Source organism: Dasypus novemcinctus, chromosome 11 (genome assembly GCF_030445035.2).
Source record: "Dasypus novemcinctus isolate mDasNov1 chromosome 11, mDasNov1.1.hap2, whole genome shotgun sequence".
Lineage (NCBI taxonomy): Eukaryota > Metazoa > Chordata > Mammalia > Cingulata > Dasypodidae > Dasypus > Dasypus novemcinctus.
The window spans coordinates 122563665-122588642 of record NC_080683.1 but is presented as its reverse complement, the minus strand read 5'-3'; the positions used below and the strand labels follow the sequence as shown (position 1 = coordinate 122588642).

The 24978-nt window shown below is 49.7% G+C and overlaps 1 protein-coding gene across 3 annotated transcripts in view; it reads right to left on the bottom strand.

Moving 5' to 3' along the window:
- Positions 1-24978, bottom strand: part of AIG1 (androgen induced 1) — a 256874-nt gene that overhangs the window by 125143 nt on the left and 106753 nt on the right. For 2 of the 3 annotated variants that reach the window (XM_004452026.4, XM_058307576.2), the window contains exon 3: positions 14437-14538. In XM_004452026.4, the coding sequence (XP_004452083.1) occupies positions 14437-14538 (102 nt within the window). Of the gene's footprint in view, positions 1-9054; positions 9439-14436; positions 14539-24978 lie in introns of those variants that run through there. The other variant, XM_004452028.4, reaches the window with a different exon arrangement.

Below are 24978 nucleotides of genomic sequence, written 5' to 3'. Positions count from 1 at the left end.
GCTGGGAGGAAAGCAGGACGTCTCATGGTGAAGCTTACGTCGCCGCTGGCCCTCCAGCCGCTGGACCAGGTGGCCGTCCACCAGTTGTCGTCACTTGCTCCTGCGCAAGGCCTGCCCCGGGGCACGAGGATGCAGAGGGAGCTTCAAGGAGCTTCACGTCAGGAGACACGTCGCTTTGTTCCGTGATTAAATCCTAGAGGAGGTGACTGCCTGGGCACTGACCCACAGGGAGGAAAACACAGTATCTCCACGGTGGCTGCGAGGGAGACGGCCGGGAAGGGCAGAGCGCACCAGGGCTGTGCCGCCTCGGCGCGGGCAGGGTCTTAGCTCCGCCGGGGGGCTCGGTCCCTCACTGGGGATCGGCGAGCCTGGCCCCGCCCGAGGGGACACTGAGGGTGGACCGGCGGACACAGGCGAGGGGCTGGCCCGCAGGTGACAGGAGAGATTTCCACCCACCCTGCGCAGATGCCGCCCCCGCGGACCCCGCCCCGGGCACCTCGAAACCCCTTTTTACCAGCAGGGAGGTCCCCTCACCCATCTGCATAGCTGCTGGCCTGACCCCCGCTGGCTGCTGAGCTCCCGGGGGGGCGCCCTGCTCTGCCTGCCACCATGCCCCCCACCCACGCTCACCGGGGCAGGGCAGGCATGCCCACCAGGTCCAGTCTATGTGCGCAGCCCGAAGCCCACGCGTGCCTGCAAAGACCCCCGGGAACAGCCGCGGCCCCGCTGCGTCCCAACACTAGCTCCTCAGGCCCCTCAGGCTGTCTCAGTTTCCCCTCCGGCACCGTGCTCCAGTTAAAAGTTTCCAGCAACTCAACGACTGATTGCTTTTCTGCTCCTTAGCTCCAGCCGCTCTCAGTGGCAGAGTCTACATTTATCACTGTAAATGCACGGTGCTTCAGCTTCGGAACAGGAGCTGAGCTTACGAGCCAGCTCGGAAATTAATCACTGCTGCCCTAATGATGTTTCTGTGGGAAAATAGGCTTCCGTTGCCAAACAACTGGCTCGTTAATGAACTTTTGAAACCCAAACCCATTTGCACTTCCAGGGTTTTCTACAACATACCAATGAGACACCACAGAAGTTTCACCTCTAGAATGCCATTAGCGAAAACAATGTAATCTGAAGTAAAATGTTGTTTTGCTTTGCCTGCCTGCTTCCCTTCCTGCCCGCCTTTTCCCTTCCTTCCTTCCGTTCTCTCCCCATGTTTCCCAAATGCAGGGGTTTTATTTTGTATTAAGATTTTTTTTTTATTGAAGTATATATTCATACATGAACACACATAAACAATAAGTGTATAGCAAAGATTGCAAACTTACAAAATAAACATACATAATGCAGGTTTTAAAACGTTCACTAGATCCCAAGCTGCACTTGCAGAAGCAGCTCCAGGAAAGTGTAAGGCTGTGACTTACGTCGTGATTCTGCTTATAGGATTTATGGGAAAGTAATGACACCCAAGAAAATAAAATAAAACGTAAAAAACCCGACTGACAAGTAAAAATCCTTTTAGTAGGAAATGGAATTCCATAAAACATTTATGTTTAGTTTCGTATAACCCAGAGGAAACCCATCTGCCCCGTTAACTGCCATTCCTAATTAGTTACAGACCATTTAACCCCACGAACACTTTCAAGGATCAATGATAATCGACACACGGATTATGCTTTTAATCGTCTCAGAAATGTTAAGATGAACCTGTTTTTCCTAGAGCCTTGGGCCAGTGCCAGCATTAAGGTAGAAGAGTCACCTGGTGGCCAGCCTGGAACGGCCAGGTCTGCCCGGCTGGGCGCTCTGACCCTCTCTGGGCCGCGTCCTCTCCTTGGAGCAGCTTCAGCTGTCAGCACCATGAGCCTCCTCTTTGTGACCTGCCTTCAATCCCTTCGCTGAGCCCAGAGGAACTGCAGGTCCTCCACCTGGCCGGGCTCAGGGCCGCACCAGGGAGCTTTACAGAAACACAAAGGTGTGTGGGTTCCGGGCCAGGTGGAACCGACCAGAACCTCTGGGCAGGGGGCCTGGGCCAGCCCAGGTTGTCCAGAATTTGTCAACATTCTTGGAAAGGAGAGAGAAAAGCCTCATCCAGACCTCCACGGATGGAGTAGGTTTATAAAGAAAAGAGAAGCTGCCGACGGGGAGCATGAGTCCTTCCATCACGGGTGCTCACGCAGAGACGCCTGAGGGTCAGTGTGCAGCGATGAGGCAGGGGAGCCAAGCGGGCACGCCCCATAGGTAGGAAGAAGCTCTAGCCTGCACCTGAGGCTTTGCAGAAGGCCCCTGCTGACTCGATCGGAGCTGGGCTGGGCTACAGAATAAAGGTTTTCCTAAGAAATGCTCAGCATTTATTCACAAGCACATAAATAAATAATCTCATATGACTCTAAGATATAGGATGGTCAGATCTGAGTAGATTTAGAAGTGAAGCTGTAGAACAGAAGGGGAACCCTAACGCATGGCGTGAATTACAGGGGTGGATGGAAAAAATGCACGGCATGTACCCGACAGACCACAGGTAGTGGTAAGAGCCCGAGGACGTTCTCTCATCCTCTGTGACCAATGCTCCACAGCGATGCAAAGTGTCGGTCGAGGGGTGATATACGGGAATTCTGCGCATTATGCACGGTTGCTCTGTAAGCGCACAACTCCTCTAACAAAAAAAAATTACAAGTTTTAAAAAGTGAAGCTACTGTTTGATTATAGTCAGTATCTCCCTCATACCTAACACGTTTACTGAAAATAAACACGAGAACCATCAGGAGGGGAAAGGGAAAGCACCTGAGGCCGGCTGAGCGTGGGGGCTGTGGGTCGGCGGGTTGGGGTGAACTGTGTCCCCTAAAAAGATGAGCTGCAGCCCCAGTCCCTGTTCCCGTGCAGGGAGACTTACTTGGAATCAGGATTCCTGCAGGTGGCAACAATTCAGGTGAGGCCACCTGGACGGGGGGGCGGGGGGGCCCTTCTCACCTCACCTCACCTGAGGCTGGACCACGAGGGACGACGGTCGTGAGAAGACGGGGCGGCGTCGCGGGTCAAGGAGCGCCAGGAGAGGGAAGGGGTGGGAAGGCGCCCCCAGCCCGGCTTCCGGCCCCCAGCGGCGAGAGCGCATTCCTGGGGGCAAGCCAGGCTTGGACGGATGGAGACGTGGCGGGAGCCTCGGGTGTCGAGAGCCCCTGGGCCGGCCCTCAGCCCCCTGACCGGCTCCTGGGCTCCAGGGCCTGAGACATGGTCACCAGCCTCGGGCAGTCTCCTTGTTTCTCATCCCTGGTTCATTTACCAAGTTGAGAAGTGTCTGAGGATATACATTAAAAACCAGTCACACTACGCAAGACGTCTCTAAATGAGGGAGGAAGCTTCTTAGAGAAACTGTGTTCCACCATGAGAATCACTTAAAGGGGAAAAAAGACGGTGGTGCTGCAATCCCACAGCAAACCACGTTGAAGAGAGACACGGAAGGAAACGGTGAGATAGTGGAATCTTCTGAGTTCCCTGTGGTAGAACTTTCCAAGCAAACTTACCAAACACTGGAAAAATGTTCAAGAGCAAATAACGTAGCATTTAGCACTTAGCAAAGCCTAGTGAAAAACCACCATGCTTGACTGCGATGTACATTACTGCCTGCTAAAGCTGTTGCGTAAGCTTTACTGGTTTTAACAAACGTAGGACATAATGTGGACAGTTTTGAAAACTGCCATGTTCTATAATTTTGACTTTTAGCTTAGTTGTAGGGCTTCATTACATAACGACAAATAATGAGCCTGGAAGATTTGAACTTAGAAGGAAAAAATGCCTTTATTTTAGTGATTTCAGTTGAAATGTACAGAAACGTCAAATTACTCATTGAAAAATCTTAGATGAAGTAAGAAGTTCTGGGAAACCCCTGCTGATAGTGCACTGCCCTGATCTTAGGGGTACGAGTTTCCCAGGATTACTTGGTGAGATTACTAAGCCTTAAAAAGTAAGAGGGCCAACTCTTCACAGTCTCCCCGAGAGCTGGAGCAGCGGGACTGTCTGTCTTCCTTTTGTTTTCTAAGAAGCGCAGACCCTGACTGTACGAACGTCTGAGAGCTGGCTTAAGGCAAGGAGCGAGTTGCCTGCCAGGCTCTCAGAGGTCACCTTGGCTGCCCAATGGGTGGCTCGGCTGGGGTCCCAGGTCACAGGAGGAGCTGGGCTGCACCACCCACCCAGGGCTGGTCGCTGACTTGCAAGTAAAATCGGAGCATGACCTCTTTATCCAGAGCTGACGTGCCAGCCGACCTGCCCCGCAGGGGACGTCGCAGGCTGACACGGCCGTGCGGCTCAGAGCGGGAGAAAACTAACCCGTGGCCAGGAGGTCACTCTCAGTGAGCACCTTCAAGCGATGCAGCAGCAGAGGGTGTGTGTGCCCAGGTGGGGAGACACCCAGGTAAGGAGACGCTCCCTTCCCGGAGCTCAACCTGGCAGTCGGAGACCCACCAAGTAAGAGCAAGCCTTCTTCCCTCGCCTGCCCGCCTCGACACTCACCCCGACAACGCGCCCTCCCTTTTCAACAACCCTCTCTCCGTTTACAGTTTTACCCTCGGGGCACCTTCCTTTCCTTTAGTAAAGGCCTGAGAGAGAATCCCCAGAGCAGTCACGGGGAAGGAGCCAATTTTCTCCATTCCCAAACTTTCCTAACACCCTGCAGGGAGCAGTTCATGAAGAGAAGGCGTCATTCCCAGCGATGTTAGAACAGGTGGCGCTCAGTGTCAGCGTGGAGGCGCCGCTGTGACATGTTGCCTGCGACGTGGCACTTGAAGGCCCGTATTTCATTAACCTGGCAAACACCGGTTTCAAGGTCATTTCCAAACACTCGTGCTGTGCGGAGCGGGGAGCAGGGCCGAGGCGTTCGTGGCTCCGGGTCAACCCCTCGCCAGGAGCCAGCTATCCACTGAGCAGCGGCTGCTCCGAAGTCAGAGGGCTTTGCAAAAGCAGGCAAGGAAACTTTAGAATTTGGAGTGCGATGTGAAAGCAAGGCAAGCAATCTTTTAATTGTCCATTGAACTTGGAGGAGAAGGCTGCTTTTTAATACTTTCATGCAAATATCACCTCCTGACCCAGCGTGAAAAGCAGGTAAAAAGGTGGTAAGTGGGTCTGCACGGGTCTTCAACTGCAGCCACACCCCAGCCAAGCTCCCCACCCTGTACGTCTGTGCAGAGGCCTCCAGCGGCGGGAGCACGTTGCCATAGCTGCCGATTCAACAAATAAGCGAGACACCATGGAATGCGGCAAAATTTCTGTGGTATGATTAGTTCATATTTGCCACATGTGTGACTGCTGGCTGTCAAATTCGGAGTTGAACCAAAGCTTTTCCAGAGCTGCAGCTGAGGGGAAATTCTTATAAAAGTAGGGAAGGTTTAAGTCCTTTGTCCACGCATAAACATCTTACATTTTATGCATGGTTTTATGGTATTTTGTTAACTTTTTATTTGAGGAGTATCTTTGAATTCAGGGTTTCTGCAGCCTGAGACAGAAGTTGTCCCTGACTTGCTATTGATTCTACAACGAGTTAAAATCATTAGCCTGAGGGAGTTTTCTGTCTAAAGGGCAGGCAGGGGGCAGGCGCTGGGCTCGACCCCACGGATGCCGGGCTGAGCTCTGGGCCCCGCTGTGGATACCCGCGGGGACCTCAGAGACGGGCACACAGCGCTCAACGCTGCCTGGCCTGTGGCCACTCGTGCGAGGCTGTTTTCACGGAATAATCAAGCAGAGAACAACTCGCGAGGCCTCTGGCTTCCTTCACCTTCTGAGGCGGCCGGAACGTCTCGTCTTTTGGAAGCATGGCCAATAGCCACGGCCTTTTCTGGGCCAACCTGGTGCAGGGAAAAGAATTCAGCATGAAAGAGAGGCAGCGGTGGCAGGGCACTGTGCGCTAGCGTCACACTTTCCATCCCAAAGCACGCCGCTCCCAGACACGTGGGATGAGGAGCTATTTCCCAGAGCTCGAGAATGAATGCATTTATGAGCTTGGAAGGGGTTTTCTTAAGGGCAAGCATCTCCACCAACTGGGACAAATGCTTGCACTTAGATTAAAACAAATCCTCAGTAGACCACTGAGTGCAGCCTTCTCTGCATATAGATACAGTCAAGACGACAGAAAAAATCATCCTTGCACAGACGAAAAGGAAAATCATCCAGAACTCAGGGAGGTTCGCAGTGTGCCAAGCACGTGTGGTGCGTATCACGAAAATGCCCGTCTTGAGGCCACAAGAGGGGCCTGAGGGCAGCTGGTCTCGGCTGTCCATGCCAGCTCTGCCCCTGCTAGCCGGCGGCGCGGGGTCGGACGTTCTCCTCTGGAGAGGACGTGGGCTGGACACCTGGAGGCCAGCGGAGGGGGGTCTGGTGGATCCCTGAAGGACACGGGGTTGTGACCTCGAGCGTAGAGCTGGGGTCCAGATGGCCGGCCTCGGTCCAGTTAGAGAAAACAACCTTCCTTCCTTTCCAGAAAGCGCTCCCAGGCGGGAGAGCAGGCACGAGCACAGCAAACCACACAGCCTTCCTTCAGGGGTCTCCCTCCTTCCCTCTTTCTGAGAACGTCTTCTGTGACCCGCCACACGCCAGGCACAGAGCCACACGTGGGGGCCGTCACGGACGCTAAGCCACGCGCCTGCTGCAAAGACCCGCCAGTTCCAGGGTGCCCTGCGAGCAAACAGCAAGTACAGCAGGGGGCTGTCAGAGGGAGGTCCCGGGTGGCGGGGCGCCTGAGGGGACAGGCAGCTGGGAAATGGACTGGCCATTGGGGGGCCCTGGAAATCCTAAGGTCTGGGGGCAGTGGGGGCCTGGCAGTCCTGAGGCCTGGGGGGGGGCATTGGGGGGCCTGTAGGAGCCAGAGGTCTGGGGGGCAGTGGGGGGCCTGGCAATCCTGAGGTCTGGGGGCAGTGGGGGCCTGCAGGAGCCTGAGGCCTGGGGGGGGGTAGTGGGGAGCCTGCAGGAGCCTGAGGTCTGGGGGTCAGTGGGGGCCTGGCAGTCCTGAGGTCTGGGGGGGGTACTGGGGGGCCTGCAGGAGCCTGAGGTCTAGGGGTCAGTGGGGTGTCTGCAGGGGCCTGAGGTCTGGGGGCAGTGGGGGGCCTGCTGGAAGCTGAGGCCTGGCTGGAGAAGCCTGACTTGCTGATGAGAGGGAGAAATGGGCCCGGAGAGCTGGCCAGGGCTCGGTTTCCAGAGGACCAGGTGGTTTGAGGATCAACTTGGTAACTTTGCTCAGACTCGAGTGGACAGAAAAACAGACGCGCTTCCCGGGGGCTGGCCAGTGCTGCGCGGCTTCTCCGTGGCTGGGCGTCTTCCTCCGTGACATGGCAGAGCCGGGGACGAGCCGGGGACGGGCAGCTCCTCGGGGCACACCTGCCGTCCCTCAGCGGGACCGACTTCAGGGTGAGGGCCGATTCTGGGCTCCCAGGGAAGTTCCTTTTCCCCCGACCTTGGCGTGAGCAGCACGCCGTCCCCCAGGAGCTGCGGCTGCCCGGCCCCCGTCTGCCGTCGGCCCCCGCCCTGCTCCCCGGCTCGGCATGGCCGCAGGGCTCGCTCTCGGCTCCGCAGACCTGGCTCGCAGCTCCCACGCCGCCGTCCCGGGCACGCGCGTGGCCTGGCGGCTCCTCCTGCAGCACCCCTTCCCCGTCCCCGCCACGCACCTGCCACGACCTCAGGGATGCCCCGTCCCCCAGCACGCGACAGGGCGGGTGGGACGCGCTGCCCGGCCGGGCCCGTCTGGTCACCGACGTTCCCCGGTGTGGGCTCCGAAGCAGCTTCGATGCGACGGCACAGACCCGGGCCCTCGTGTCACGCCAGAGCCCACCTCCCCCCAGCCCCGGTCCGAGCCCCCAGGGCCCCCGTTCCTGCACTGCGCTGAGGCTACAGGACGGACTTCAGCAGGAAGGCACCTGCGGCCGACGGGGCGCAAATGACCAGAGCCCGGGGTCTTGGCTTAGCTGCACCCTGGTTGGAGAAAGACGCAGGCGTTTTACCGGGCAGAGTGATGACCGCTCCCGCCGAAGTGACGGAAGCGCTGCTCGGGAGGGGCAGGGAGCGGCTCGTGTGGACTCGGCACTGCGGCGTGGGAAGCCGACACGCCGCGGCAGGGTCGAGCGTGGCAGCGAGGGCCACGCGTGCAGCCTCCGGAAACCTCTCCTGGGCATGCTCCGAGAGCCGGGGCCGTGCCAGGTAAAGGCAAAAGGAGCAGGTGCCGTAGGGGGCCTCTCAGCCCTTGGCGGGGGGGAACGAGCCAATAGGTGGGAGCCGGGCAAGGCGACCAGGGGCAGGGCAGGGGTGAACCCGGGCCGGGGGTCATGAGCAGGCCCGCGGGCTCCTCCGTTCTCCAGGGGGCTGCTGGGGGCGGGAGTGGCAGCATGGCCAGCCCACGGGGCGGCACAGACGGGGCCGCGATGAGCTCCTGGGGGCCAGCAGGGCCCAGGGTTGGCCCGCCCCGGGGTTCCTGCAGCGTCCTGCCCAGAGGGGCGTGGGCCAAGAGGTGCGGACAGGGTGGCCAGAGCACGAGAGGCTGCAGCTGTGGGCAGAGGCTGCGGGTGGAAGCGGCGAGGCTGGCGGAGAGGGCTCGGGGGGGGGGGGACCGGGCAGGGGACCCCAGGACAGGAGGGCTCGGCTTCTCAGGGGACCTCACCTCCTGGGAAGGTGCGGCCCGTGCATGACCTTCAGGGTCACCTCCCAGGCCCGAGGGCTGGCATGGCGCAGCTCTAGCAGCGCGAGCGCAGCCTCTTCACTGCACTTTCCCCAGCAGCTCTCGCCACGCTTGCTGAGGTTAGAGCTTCAGTGAAGAGGCTTGGAAAGGACACGGGCGTGGAATTCTGCCCGGGCACCGTCTGCGCTGCCACACGATGTGCCTGCCTGGGGTGGAGGAGGCGGCCGAGGGCCAGGGCCGCTGTCTACCCGCCTGCCCCCCAAAAACCATCTCGAGAGCGACGAGCAAGCCGACGGAAGACGGAGGACGGGGAGACACCGACGGATTTAGGGATTAGGGGCAAAGCACTTGTGAGCCGCTTTGGGTTTTGCTGGCCCCGAAATATTTGAGCGTACGTTAAAGACCTTCTGCTGAACCCGCGCCCCGGCTGGGTCTGCCCCTCTTTTATTTCTCACAGCTTTATTGAGATTTAATTCAGACACCATGAAATGCACCCATTTAAAGAGCACACTCCAACGGTTTTTGGTTCCCTTGCAGATACAGACACCCATCACCGCAGCCGACGTTAGAATACTGTCATCACCTCACAGAGAAGCCCCTTACTCTCGAGCGCTCACCCCTCATGAACCGGCTCCTGTCTCCGTGGTTCTGGTTCTCTCTACTCGCGTTGTTTCATGTAGATGGAGTCCTATCGCTCGTGGTCTTTTGTGGCTGTCTTCGTTCAGTAGCATAACGCCTCCCAGGGCCCATCTTTTAGTTGTAGCAAGACAAACGGCAGAGGCAAGTATCAGCCTTGAGTTCTAAACACGGAAAATGATTTCTCAAAAGGGATTTGTGATGGCAGGAAATTGCTTAAAAAGCCATTGTCTGACTATTACCGTGGAACAAAATAACTGATACCTAGATGAAACAATCAATATATAGACGAGCTTTCCGATAAACCTGACCCGGGCCGTTATTTGCCTGGCCTTCAGCCCGGGGGTGCTCCAAGGGCTCTGGGACTTCTGGGCATCAGTTCGGCCTCTGGGCAGTAGCAGCCCTGGGTCCTGTGACAGGCAGCACCCCCCACCCCAGGGGCACCCACTGTGCGCCTACTGCAGCCTCCTGTGGCGGTACAGCTGAGTGGAGGGTGACGATAAGTACAAGGGAATAGGGTTTGGGGGTGCATTCTCTGCACTACTATTGAGGGAAAAAAGGAAGAGTGGGCAAAAAAAGAGAACAAGAGAAAATGTGGACTTAAAATACTGACAGGTGAATTCATGCCTTCCACAGATGCGGATTGTCTAACTGCGGATGCTTTGTTTCAGGTGTTGGGGTGAATTGGTACCTAAGACACTCCAGGATCCCTGCCCGAATGGAATCTGTATTTCAGGACAGGAAGCTGGCCTGGCCACCAGAAACCTAATGGAGGAGCAGGGCATGTCCTGGACTGCGGGTGCTAAGGGCCCCAGGGGACTCAGGGGTGCTGGGGCCGGGGTCCTGGTAGGCCCTCCTGAAAAGGGAGGCTGAGCTAGCCGCGGAGGAGGTGGAGGAGGGAGCCAAGCAGATGTCGGGGGAGAGCATTCCAGGAAGAGGCGGGGGCACTGGGAGGTGGCTCAGTTGACTGACCAATGACCATTTGTTCATCAGATGCTTAGTGGGTGCCAGGGATATGCCAAGTCCCATGTCAGCTATCACCCAAGGACAAATGAATCCCCAAAACCCCAGGCGCAACTGGGGACATCCGGCAGAAGAAAAGGGGGGTGGCATCACGTGGCCACTGCACCTTCTTTACCCAAGAGTGTATTTTCCCACCATTCCCCTTGTACTGGCTCCTTCTTTGCGCATTAAATTTCACCCTTTGCCGATTTCATTTTTTCATTGGCTCTTTCAACCAGAAATATATGTCGCAAATCACAGAAAATGTATTTTTTTAAGCTGATGTTTGAGAAAATTGGGAACAATTTTGTGAGATGGAGAGAGAGAGCTGGAGAGGAAAAGGGGACTTGAGGGGAGCGGGGTGACAAGGGGGTGGAGGAGGAGGGGGAGGGAAGGGGGCAGCCTGGTGAGGGAGAGGAAGAGCTCAGACATCAGTTTGAAGAATGCATTTTCTGTGATATAAAATTTACGACTGACTTCAATGGGCAGAATAATCAAATTTCCTGTCAAACCTTAGATCGGCAAAATCTACGCAGGAGAGTTGGACTCAGTCGCACTAATGATCACAATGAAAATTCAGAGAGGAAGGCACCACGGTAAGTCGGCCTTGAAATGGAAAGCGCTTGCCCTGCAGGATAGAGGCAGGGGTTCTGAAAGTCCTGGCCACACAGGCAACTCGTCCTTCCCTCCCTGACCCTTTGGGTCTCATTTGTTTTGTTTTCTTTTTTTCTTTGGGCGCTCATTTGGGAATCCTAGAAAGAGTTTCCCAGGATATTTCTGATCTATGCCCCAGTTTCTTCCTTTTATTTTTGAAATTTACCAGAGAGCTTGGATTTACTTTTGAATATGTAGGGAAAATTTGAGAAAGCCTCGTTTTTGTGGGTTTTTTGGTTTTTTTTTTGTATGAAACATTTACAATGATCTTCTCTCTACCAACAGCTTATTTTATGAAAATTCCAAGATCAGGGTGGCACGGACGCCACGAACGATGAAATGCACAATCTGCGTGTCCCAGAACGGGAGACTTCCCAGAAGTCATCTGATCTACAAGGGAAGCACTTCCAAGCTGAGCTCCCGCAAAGCCAGTGATCACCCAAGTGGCATTTAACGCCTTTTCTTCTTGGAAAGACAGATGTACAAAAAGTTCAGCCACTACCAAATGTCAAAATAATATCGAACAGAATGAATAGCTGCCTAAATTAAGGGCCTCTTGAGGCTCAGTGTCACAGAACTGACAAATGAAGCATGCACAGCGGTGGGGTTCATTTTTCCCCCTCCTTGTAAATTATATGGGGCATGAAAACCTCCTGCTGCGCCTCAAAGGGAATCGAGGACACGTCTCTTTAAAGATCTGTGCTGACAGTAATGATATCTTAACCTCCTTCAGTGCTTTGCATTCTCAAAGCACTTTATGAACCTTAATTCGTTCTTTCAATAAGCAGAGACACTGGCTCGTTGTTGGCAAGTCTTTTAACAGCACCGCTGAGAGCCTGCCACCCTTCTGGAGTTTAAATATTTATTTATTTACTTATTTATTGCTTTTAATGTATATTTACTCCATTGTCAGGGCCTTGAAATTATAATCTGCAGAGGAGAAGGGCTCAGGGTTCTATTTTCTTAACTAAGAGAGAGGGGCAGAGTAACAGTTGTGCTTCTCCTTGCCAAAGTGAAAATAGCCTTTGGGGACTCCTGTGCTGGCGTGGGAGCTGCTCTCCCACTCACCGCCCTGCATCCCACACGCCCCATTCCCATCCTTGCAGATTGCGTGCGTTTTTCTCATCCTGGAGCCCTGGGTGTCTAGCAGGGTGTTCTTCACATCCAGGTTTTCAATAAATGCTGCCAGAGTAGCCGGATCAGCCCCTCCAGGGACCTGATCAACCTCATTCTCCCTACCGCGTGGAAACGGATTTGTTTGCTAACATCACCTTTGGTTTGGTCATTCATGGACTGAGGATAGACGGTCATAGACAGAGAGAAACATAAATGCAACATTCTTCCAAGTTCACGAGCAAACGCACGGAGGTCCTTCTCGACGCAACACCGACCAAGCGCCCCGTGGCTGCCTGTCGCTGGGGTTGATGGAGAGGCAAAGATAAACAACCCAGGGGCCCTTGCAAGAGGGAATGATTGCTGATTTTGGATATTGAAATGACTTCATTTAAATGTGCCACAGTATATTATTACGTAATTGTATATAATTATTGTAATGAATTAAAATTCACTTTTCTTTCATGGCTATTTTCATGAAGGTTGGAGGTGACCTAGCAGTTACATAAGCAAGGCTCTTTTACTGTTCTAACACATCTCTTTACCCATTTTCTCTCCTCTTACTCAAAGAAATTATAGGATGGTTTGCTGAGAGAAGAGAGGTAGACAGGAGAAAAGAGACAAGCCGTTTCCTCGAGTAGCACCCACGTCTAATTTCCGCCACGGTGGTGTCCACAAAATCGAGCCCTGTGGTTTCAGCTCCGGTGAGTTTCCTTCGTTCTGCTTTCCCACTGCTCTTGTGCTGTGCAGGTGGATGCTGCCCATTCAAGACGGACGCGCTGGTGCTCCTGGACGCAATGTCGTCATGTACGTACAAGCCTCATTACTGATCTGGGGCTCGGGGCCCTAAGTTCCCAGAAATGACACTGAGGCCGTCAAACAACGGATCTCACATCACATATAAGACCACAGCCCTTTCGCCCTTGAAGGGACAAAGATCCGAGCAGGGGATGGCAGGCAGGCCTGGGCAGCCAGGAATCACTTGCAGAAACATTTAAAAATGACAATCAAGCTGGCAAAGAATTCAATGACACATATTTGCACCAGGAATTTAACATTCGTGTGGGGGATGCAGATGTGTAATAAAGACTCAGAACAGGTGCTGTGCAAGCTCAAATAATGGCCCCGCTGACTCTGCCGGGCGAGTCACGAAAGGCCGCTCACAGCAGGTGCGATGGGGTCAGCTCTTACAGAGGAGCAGGGGTGGCCAGTTAGGAATGCGGAGGGCATTTGGGCAGATGGCAAGTGCCTGGGCTGTGGGAGGGCTTTTCACCTCCAAACCAAGGGAAAAGCTGGGGAAGGACAGAGTGAGCACATCTGGCTGCTGAGTGGTGAAATGAAACTGACAAAACCCAACTTCTTTGTACAAAATGAGAACAGAGGGCCCGTGTCAATCCTTCACCTATGCTATTCTCATCCGACTGAAAGAACCTTCTAGTTCCCTGAGATGCACCAGTTACCACGAGTGGGCTTAGGAAACGATCACAGCCTTCAGTACAGTAATATTTGTTTGTTAATGCACACTGCTTTTCTTAAAATACACCAACACTGGGGGCAGAAGGGAGGCTGTTATTTTGGGACTTATGATTTCTAACTCCTCTTTCCCCTATAATTTCTGTGACGGGTTGCCCTTTTCATCAGGAGCATCCTGTGACACATTCTAAAAATTGCTGTAACCAAATGCAGTCTTCCTAGTTAGAAACAAAACAACACCCACTTGCAGACGTGAAAAGGAAAGCACCCCAAAATGCATCCTCAAACCCCTGTATGGCGACATGCCAGCCATTCTAGGTGCTTGACCGGAAACCACCGAAGGCAACACCATGCCCAAAGCATCACAGGGAATTAGACTGAGACGAAGGCAAAGTCTAGCAGCCACAGGCCAACACCCTGGGGTGGGCAGGCAGTGACAAGGCTGGCAGCTCCATGGCCAAAGACACCCCCAGAAGCCTGCCTGGGAGCAAATCACAGCCTTGACGCTCGGCCAGGGAAAGCTCTCCAAGGGCAACGGCACCTTGCCAGCCGAGCCCACGGGTGGGGGCCGAGGGGGCTGCTGATGGCTGGACAGACGCAATCTTCAGGCACTCCCAGGGCACACGCCTCAACAGCGAGGAATTAAAGTCCTCCCTGGAGCGAGCTGGGGGTGTTACTAACTCCTCTGAAACCTCTTACCGTTTGAGGGTCCATCTACTACACAGCTTTAGTAATGACCCAATTCAATGTGGGAATTTTTTTAAAAATTTGCATACAGAATCATTCTCAGATGATGATTTCTCACATTCTTCCAATGTTTCACAACTATTTAGGTAGATGATATGGAAAGTTGAAATGTGCAATTAGCTCTTTGATAGAATTTTTTAAATGAAAGGAAATCACTGGTTGAGTCCACTCACCATTCCATGATTCAGCCAGGCTGGGATAAAGTTGTCAAGCAACTTCGGGTAAATCATCTCTCTGTCGTAGGCATAAATGATCCAGAATACAACGACGACAAACTGGAAAGGAGAAGAAATCTTTTATTTCAGACTCACCAACTATCCATAACATAACAAATGTACAATCCATTGTTAAAAGAACCCAACAGAATTTGGAGTCTCTATTGAAAGACAAACGAGCAAACCAGCCAATGAGGAAAGACAGTTCTGGCTTCATTCCATGGGTGGTGAGAGCTGGGTTCTCCCCTCCCGCTTTGGTCTCTCGCTAAGGGAAAGGAATCTAGCTCCATTTTGGGGCTGATGGTGCTGGGCTGAGTCCTCTCAAGAGGGTTTAGAAGTTCAGTGGTGTTTTTTAATGACCCCATTCCCCATCCTATAAAGTCAATGCGTAGTCGCGAAATGCAGTGTGTGTTCCTTTTCCTTGAACCCATCATGTGGTTTAAATTAATCTTCACATTCTCAAGTTTCCATTCTACCCCTAACAGCTTTGACACCACTGCTCTAAAACGTCCAAAAGTCCCATTCCAGCAAATGCATTAATTTATATAAGCTCGAGCAAGGGCTTTCGTTGCACCAAGAAGCAGAGTGTGAGGAAGATTCCTACTTCTCTTGGAATAAATTGTTTGTTTCGGCCTCATAATCATCAAAAGACAGTAGAGTCCTCAATTTGTTATCTTGCCTTTTTCAAACTAATGATGAGAAAGTAAAGAAATAAATGGCCCAAGGCTTGAACTGTAGGCACAGATTTTAAAAAGACAACCATGTATGCCTTTGTGACTGTCAACAATGTTGCCTGAGAAAGGGAGTTATCCCAGAGAGAGGAACCAAAGACTGCAGGGTGAGGTCTCAAAACAACGAATACTGCAGAGTGGAAAAAATGCAGAAGGAATATAAAAATCAGAAACAATTTTTATTGTATTTTTTTACAATAATGTAATCTTTGTTTCCACATTCCACATTCCACATTTTATTATTAAAAATAAATTATTTTGATGTCATTTTTTATAAACACTTGATGGTTACAGCTCAAAGCAGATAATCAGAAGCATTCCAAAATTCTCTTCCAACTCTATCAGTTATGACATGCTGGAACTGTTGGCTTGGAACAAAAATTCGCCCTTAAAATCTGGATATTATGAACGTTTATTGTTTCATAAAACACAGTGAGAAATTATTGCAACATGTAACATTACATTGCACATCTAGTTTTAACACCTGATTGAGGTTTCTGGACATTTATCCTGCTTCGGGGTCAACTATTTTCACTATGAGTTTATAAGATGTAAAAAAGAAAAATACCTACTAGTAGATTGATGTTATCTATCTTTATAAGTGGAAAAAATATGCATTCCAAGTTCAATTACAAGGTTTTTAATTTTCCACAATCTTGGATTATTCATTCTATTCCAGATGTTAAATATTCTAAAAATCAATGGGAAATGAGGCCAGTGGTAACTGTATTTATAAGGTACGCATTTACTAGTTACTTTCAATCTTCATTATGTTGACTTTCACATCATCTCCTTAAAACGGGCTAGAATAGAGATTATTGCTTTTTTAAAAACAGAAATCGAGGTTTTGTTTTCACCGACTCTATTAGCAATCTACGTGTACACGAGTCTTCACAAAATGGGACCTCAACTAAAGCCTCATTCGTTCTGATGCCACTAATTTGTGTGGTAACGTAGATGGAATCCACAGTGAACTTAGTTTGGGCCTGATTTCATTACGAAGGGATTTGCTAAGGAAATTAGAGACCTACCAGTGAAAATAAAGGCATAAAGCACTTAATAGTAAAAATAAAGTTAGCTTTTTGTCCTTGACCTTCACGTTGGCAATTTGGGTGGTTGGTGGGGTAAAGTCCCATTCCGAGAACTCAGGGGCAGGGGGCCGGGGTGGGTAGAGGCGGCGAGGGAAGGGGCGGGGGCTCGCGGTAGGGGCCTGGGTGCGGTCTGAGGAAGGGCTGTAGGATTTCAGCAGCTAGGACACCCAGGCCATCTTCTGAGTGGCTGGACCGCAGAGCAAACAGAGAGAGAGATCAGAGAGGGCTGCGAAACTGGGAGAAGGGGGCAGGTCAGCACGCGGACGGGACATCCATCCTTTCAAAGGGGGCGGCCGTGGATCTTGACGACGGGGGAAGAGGGCAGAGCATGGGTGGGCGAGACCGGGTGCTGCGTGGAGAGCTGCGGGGAGGTCAGCAAAGAGCAAGGCCCCCGCGGACGAGGCCGGGGCGTGGCTCTGCGGCAGGGCCAACGGGCCGGCGTGCTGGCTGCCGAGGGCCCGGGTTTTCTTACCGGGCGGCCAGCACCGAGAGAGTCGGGGCGGGGATCATGGCATGGGCGAGGGCGTCTGCGAGTGGCCGGAGGCCGCCGGCAGAAAGCACCGCACGCGGCGGCGTCAACAGCAGAACGCTGTCATCTCCCACGCGAGGCGGGAAGCTCTGAACCCAGGCGCCGCGGGCCACTCTGCTGACAAACCAGCCGTGAGGCTGCACGCTCCACCAGGGAGAGACGCCTCCCTGCCTCTCCTGGCGCTCGGCCGCCTCTCCCCCGGGTCCACGGCCACTGCCCTCCGCTTCGAGGACTCGGCGCCCCAGGGCCACCCTTGTCCAGTCTGGCTCCACCGTGACTAGTCACATCTGCAAAGACCCCTTTCCAATTCAGGTCACGGTTGCCTAACTGGGGTTTGGGACACCACTGGGTCTTTTTGGGGTACACAACCAAACCCACTGGGGAGCAGGGGTTGTCAATACTTCCAATGAGACATCAGCTATGAAGACACCAGTGGAGAGGCCGACACGGAGTGGACACGCAATTCAAGGGCGCTTACTTCCCCGGCCACAGTTCCAGGGGGCGCTCAGCAGCTCCCGTCCGAGGCCTCGAGGCCGCGCTTCAGCAGACACTGTCCTTGACCTGGACAAAGTGCGGCCTGTGGACAGTGGCACCCACACAATTGTGAGCTCCTTGGACGTGCAGCACCCTGGGTGCCCGTGGATGCGCTCTGACCCTGCATCTTAACACGCCTGCGATGCCCTGTCTTGAGGGACCTCACCAACAGCAAGCAGGTTGTCTACACAGCCTGCGCCCAGCCACGCCTGGGTAACTGAGGCCCTGGATTCCTGCCCATTGCTTCAAGCCTGTGGGGACCTCATCTCAGGCCTGACCCCTGGAGGATGGGGGCTGCACAATACGTGGTGCACCCTTGTGGGGCCAGGGCTGTAGGGCACCCGCCATCTTGGGTCCTGGAAGCGGCCACAGGTGCAAATCCCTCCCTTTGCCTTTGCCAGAGAGCGTGACCTGACTGGGATGGAATCTTGGGGCCACCATGTAACCCTGCACACTCTACCCGACGCTGCTGCTCTTTCCCAGAGTGCTGACTAAATCTTTTGCATTTCTATTTAAATTTTAGGATTTCAGCTTGTTAACTTCTACAAATATTGCTAGAATTTTGACTGGGACTGCTTTGATCTACATATTCAATTTGGAAAGAAATGACATCTTAACAATGGTTTATGTTTGCCCATTTATTTAAGTCGTCTTTAACTTTTCTCAGCACGTTTGTGGTTTTCTTTTCTTTTTTTTTTTTAAAGATTTATTTTTATTTATTTAATTCCCCTCCCCTCCCCCGGTTGACTGTTCTCTGTGTCCATTTGCTGCATCTTGTTTCTTTATCCGCTTCTGTTGTCGTCAGCGGCACGGGAAGTGTGGGCGGCACCATTCCTCGGTAGGCTGCTCCCTCCTTTGCGCTGGGTGGCTCTCCTTATGGGTGCACTCCTTGCGCGTGGGGCTCCCCTACGCGGGGGACACCCCTGTGTAGCACGGCACTCCTTGCGCGCATCAGCACTGTGCATGGGCCAGCTGCACACGGGTCAAGGAGGCCCGGGGTTTGAACCGCGGACCTCCCATGTGGTAGACGGACGCCCTAACCACTGGGCCAAAGTCCGTTTCCCCGTTTGTGGTTTTCAATCCACAAATCTTGCACATTCTTTGTTACATCTATTTGGTGCTATTATAGAGAGCAGTGATTTTTTTCACAGCCTTCATTGCTACTAAATAAACCACAGTTGATTTCTGTACATTGGCATTGTATCCTGCATGTCTGCTAAATTCACTTAGAATTCTAGTAGTTATTTTATAAGTTATTTTAGAGTATTCCATGTTCACCACCTGCAAATAAAGGTAGTTTTCTTCTTCCTCTACAAGCTGTTGTTTGCTCTTTGCTTCTTTTTCTTTTCTCACAGCACTGCCAAGGACATTCAAGGTGAAGCTGAGGAGAGGAGCCCCTGGGAGCAGCCCAGTCGTCTCCCCTCCTTCAGGGCAAAGCTCTGCCTTTCCACACGTAGTTTGATATTAGCTGCTGGACTTGGTTAGATGCCCTCTACCATGTTGAGGAAGATAACTTCTATTCTTAATTAACTGAGGCTATATTATTAACATGAGTAGAACTTAATTTGGTCAGATGGTTTTCCTGCATAACCAGGTGGTCACACCATTTTCTCCTTTATTCTGTTAATTTACAAAAAAATCATGCAGAAAGTACAGAGTTCCCATATATCACCCTCACACAAACAGTTTCCCCAATGTTAACACTTAGTCCTAGTGTGGCAACTTTGTTACAATTGATGAAACAATATTGATATAATATTACTCATAGCCTATCATTTATATTAGGGCTCCCTGGGTTGTACAGTCCTAGGCTGTTTTTTTAATTTTTATTTTAGTAACATATATATAACCTGAAATTTCCCTTTTCATCACATTCTAACATATAATTCAGTGGTGTTAGTGGTCCATCCATAATGCTGTGCTAACATCACCACCTTCCATTACCTAAACTTTTCCCCACCCCAAACAGCAAGTCTATACCACCTATGCATTAACATCCCGTTTTCTACCCTCACCCTGGCCCCTGGTAAACTGTATTCTAGGTTCTAGCTCAATGAATTGATATATCCTAATTATTTCATGTAAGTGAGATCATACATTTACTTTCTGTGCTTGGCTCATTTCACTCATATAAGAACTTCATACCTTCTTATGGATGAAAATACATCATATTTTGTTTTTCTAGTCATCTATTAATGGACACTTATATTGTTTTCATCTTTTGGCAATTATGAATAATGTTGAGATGTACATAAGTGTGCAAATATCTGTTCAAGTCCCTGCATTTAAATTTTTGTGTATATTCCTGGAAGTGCTATTGCCGGGTCACACGGTAATTCTGTACTTAACTATATGGGGAACCACTAGACTGTTTTCCACAGGAGCTGCATCATTTTGCATTCCTACCAACAAAGAAAAAGTGTTCCAACTTCTATGCATCCTCTCCACTTGTTATTTTCTGTTTTGTTTTGTTTTTTACTATTAGCCATTCCGCTGGGTGTGAGTATGCCATTGTGGTTTGGATTTACATTTCCCTCATGACTAAGGATCCTGGGCATCTTCTCATGTGCTTTTTTGACCACTATATATTTTCTTTGGATAAATGTTTATTCGAGTCTTTAGCCCATTTTTAAATTCAGTTGTCATTGTGTTGTTTTGTTGTAGGGTTTCTTCATATATTTTGGACAATAAACATTTATCAGGTAAGTGGTTTTGGTTTCCAGTTATTTTCTCCCTTCCCATAGGTTATCTCTTTACTTTCAAGACAAAGGCCTTTGAGTCACAAATATTTTGACAAAACCACATTAATCTATTTTTTTTCCTTAATTACTTGTGTTTTTGGCATAAAGTCTAAGAAGCTATTGCCTAATACAAGGTCCTGAAGTTGTTAAGCTATGTTTTTCTTCTAGGGAGTTTATGGTTTGGGTTCTTATATTTAGGTCTTGGATCCATTTTTTACATAATTTTTGTATATGGTATGGGGTAGGGGTCTGCCTTCATTCTTTTGCATATGGATTTCCAGGTTTCCCAGGACCATATATTGAAGAAACTATTCTTTACCCACTGAGTGGTCTTGGCAGCCTTGCCAAAAATCAACTGGCCATTGATGAGAGAGTTTCTGAACTCTCAATTCTATTGATCTCTATGTCTTTTCCTGTGTGAGTACCATGCTGGTTTGTAACTGCAACTTTGTGATATGTTTTAATATTGGGAAGTGTGAGTCCTCCAGTTTTGTTCTTCATTTTCAAGGTGGTTTTTGCTATTTGGGGTCCCCTGAGAATTCCATAAAATGTAATGACTAAGTTACCATTTCTGCAAAGAAGGCCATTGGAAATCACGTTGTGATTTTGTGAATCTGTAAATTGCTTTGGGCAGAACTGACATCTTGACAATATTTAGATTTTCAATCCATGAACATGGAATGCCCTCCCATTTATCTAGATCTTCTTTGGTTTCTTTTAGCAATGCTTTGTAGTTTTCCACATACAAGTCCTTTATATCCTTGGTTAAATTTTTTCCTAAATATTTGATTCTTTTAGTTCTTATTGTAAACAGATTTTTTTTCTTGACTATTCATTTCCAGTCCACAGAAATATCACTGATTTTTGAGTGTTGCTCTTGTAACCCGCCCCTTGCTGAATTTATTAGCCCCAGGAGCTTTGCTGTGGGTTTTTCATGGTTTTCTTTTTTTTTTCCCTAAAAATTTATTTTTTATTTATTACTCTCCCCTTCACCCCCCGCCCCCCAGTTGTCTGCTTTCTGTGTCTATTTGCTGTGCGTTCTTCTGTGACCGCTTCTATCCTTATCAGTGGCACTGGGAATCTGTGTCTCTTTTTGTTGCATCATCTTGTTGTGTCAGCTCTCCGTGTGTGCAGGACCATTCTTGGGCGGGCTGTACTTTCTTTCGCGCTGGGCGGCTCTCCTTATGGGGCGCACTCCTTGCACGTGGGGCTCCCCTATGTGCGGGACACGCCTGCGTGGCATGGCACTCCTTGTGAACATCAGCACTGCGCATGCGCCAGCTCCACACCGGTCAAGGAGGCCCACGGTTTGAACCGTGGACCTCCCATGTGGTAGGCAGATGCCCTATCCACTGGGCCAAGTCTGCTCCCCTCTTCATGGTTTTCGATACATAGGATGATGTCATCTACAAATAGGAAAAAAGCCTTTTATTTCTTGTTTTTGCCCAATCGTTCTGGCTAGAACTTCCAGTACAATGTTGAATAAGAGCAGTGATAGTGGACATCCTTGTCTTATTCCTGATCTTAAAGAGAAAGCTTTCAGGATTTCATGATGGAGGATGTATGGTCTTAGCTGTGGTTTTTTCATATATGACCTTTATCGTGTTGAGGAACTTTCCTTCTATTCCTAGTTTTCTGAGTGTTTTTATCAAGAAGGGCTGATGGATTTTGTCAAATGCACTTTCTGCATCCACATAAATGATCCGTGTTTTTGCCTTCATTGTATTCAGGTGGTATATTACATTAACTGGTTTTCTTAATTTTTTACTGACCTCACACACCTGGAATAAATTCCACTTGATCACAGTGTATAATTATTTTAATGTGCTATTGGATTCAGTTTCCTAGTGTTTTTGCATCTGTATTCCTATATTGGTCTATAATAATCTTTTCTGTTGGTATTTTTATATGACTTTGGTAATAGGGTGAGGCTGGCTTCCTAGAATGAAATAAGAAGTGTTCTTTGCTTGTAAATATTTTGGAAGACTTAGAGAGGACTATGAATTTTTCTTGGAAAACTCACCAGTGAATTTTAAATTCTGGGATTTTTGATTACTGATTCAATCTCTTTACTATTCATTGGTTTGTAAAGAATTTCCATCTCATCTTGAGTCAGTGAAAGTAGTTTGTGTATTTCCGGGAAATTGTCCATTTCATCTAGATTTCATCAAATGTTTGCCTATAGTTATTGATTACTTTTTAAATCTTTTTTATTTTCTGGGCAGTCCATAGTAATGTCTTATTTTTCATTTCTGATTTGTGTTATTTGCATGTAATTTTTTTTTCTTTCTCAATCCATTGGGATTTGTCAATTTCATTGACCTTTTCAAAGAAACAACTTTGGGTTTGTTGATTTTCCTTTTTTCCCCCTCTATTTAATTTCTCTCCACTGCAGTTTTTGTTATTTCCATCCTTATGCTCACTTTGGGTTTAGTTTGTTTTTATTTCTAGAACCTTCAGTTATGAGATTAGCTCTCTGAGATCATTCTTCTTTACTAATGTAAGTATTTAGAGGTATATGTTTCCCTCTCAGCACTGCCTCTGCTGCACCTCATAAATTTTGGTATTTGTGTTTTCTTTTTCCTTTGTTTCAAAGTGTTTCCAAATTTCTGTTGTGATTTCTTCTTTGGTTGTGTTAAAGTGTGTTGTTTAATATCCATATATTGTTACTATCCTAACTCCTCCTCTGCTGTTAATTTTGAGCTTCATTTCATTGTTCTTGGAGAAGACACACTGTATGATTTCAATTTTTAAAATAGATCGAGACTTTTTTTGTGACCGAGCATATGGTCTGTCTCTCAGAGTTTAGCCCTTGTAACAACCCAAGAAGAAAACGTGGGATCCTCTCTGTCTTTTCTGAGCTGTATCCTGTACTGGACTTGCACTCACTGCTTTACAGGGAAAAATGCTCCTTTTTTTTTTAAGATTGTGTTTTTTCCCCTTCCCATCCCCCTTCCCCCACCCTGCTGTTCTTTGCTGTCTGTGTCCATTCACTGTGTGAACTTCTGTATCAGTTTCTCTTTTTGTCTTCTCACTTTTTTTCTTCTCTAGGATTCACTGGGATCTATCCTGGGAACCTCTGATGTGGAGAGAGGTTCCCTGTCAGCTGTATCACCTTAGTTCCTGGTTTCTGCTGTGCTTCACCTTGACTCTCCCCTTTGTCTCTCTTTTTGTTGTGTCATCACCTTGCTGCATGACTCACTTGTGCAGCCACTGGCTCACCGCACGGGCACTTGGCTCGCCATGCAGGCACTCATGTGGGCACTCAGCTTGCCATGCAGATACTTGGCTTGCCGTGTGGGCACTCAACTCACTATGCAGGCACTGGCTCACCATGCAGGCATGCTTTCTCTTCTTCTTTTCCACCAGGGGGCCCCAGGGATTGAGCCAGGGTCCTCCCACATTGTAGGTGGAAGCCCTATCACTTGAGCCACATACACTTCCCATCACAATGCTCCCAACTCCCTAAAAACAGACTCTCCCCACCCCAGGGTGCTCTATGGTACTTCCTAATGTTGGTACGCATTTGCCCAAAGCCACTGTGAGCTCACTGTTTCTTAACTGTTTTAGTTATGCGCAAGCTTCTTCTGCCTACAGGGTCAGTTCTGGGAGAGCAACCCAGAAACGAGTGTACTGGTTCAGTCCTTCAGGCTGCCTCCCGCCAGACTGGCATTGACATGCAGGCACTGCAGTATGTGCAGTGGGGGTGCGGCTTACTGGAACAGTGCCAGAGACACAGTGGGAATGCAAGCTGCTCCACACCATGTGGGAGAGAGATGGAAGCGGGACCAGCAAGGGCAGCAGAACCTTCTCCTCTGTTTCCTCTATTTGGCACTCATCCTATTACTGCAATCTTTTAACAATTTTCTGGAATTTTGAGGAAGATCGTAGTTGTTCAAAGATTCTGTGGGGAATAGAACCCTAGCGCTATCTTGGTCTCCTGGAAGTACACACATTGATTTTTGAACGTTAAACCAAACCTTCCTTCCTTGACATCATGTCGTAACATTTTTTGTATATTGCTGGATTAGATTTGCTGACACTTTGTTAAGCATTTTTTCCCCATCTCTGCTATGAGGTATATTGTGCTATACTTTTCTTTTCTCATGATGTTTTATCTAATTTGGTAACAGGATAATGATGCCCTCCAAAAAGTTGTGAAGTGCTTCTCCTCTATTTTTTGAAGACTTCATGCATGGCTGATATTATTTTTTCCGGTCATATTTAATTTTCCAGTTTTTCTGGGGGGAAGATCTAATGGTGAATTTAATTTCTCTAGTAGCTATAGGGTTATTCAGGTTTTCGACTTTTTCTTCAGTTACTTTTAGACATTTTTGCCTTTTGTGGGGATTTTCCTTTTAATCTAAGTATTTGAATTTATAAAGTTATTCTTAATATTCCACTGTGGAAATTGGCAAATGGCATAACCCAGCATTTTCCCCTGCAGAGCAGTTGCTAAATATTTACAGCCCAGCAACGTTGAGAGCTATTTCTCTTCACAACAAAGGGTCACTAACAGCATGACTATCGCACAGACCAGGGTGGAGTCAGTGCTTACTCGTGTAAGTTTGGTCAATGCTCTGAGCCTGCCCCTCTACTAGGGGAACTGTGTAGGTCATTAAAAGTGAAGCGACTTTCAAGAAAGTGATAACCACCTTTCTAGGCATAACCCAAGAAGGTCAAGAGCTACAGCTACCTGAGCCACCATCCTCTGAGATAATTCTGCAGATATAAACACAGCGCAGATGGAAGTGTCTTGGCTTCTGGCCCTGATGTCCTTGTGACAGTGTAATCATCAACAAACCCAAAATAAGTTTGAACTCTACAGGCAGGGCACGGGTAGGAAACAAAAATAGGTTCCCCAGGACAGGTCA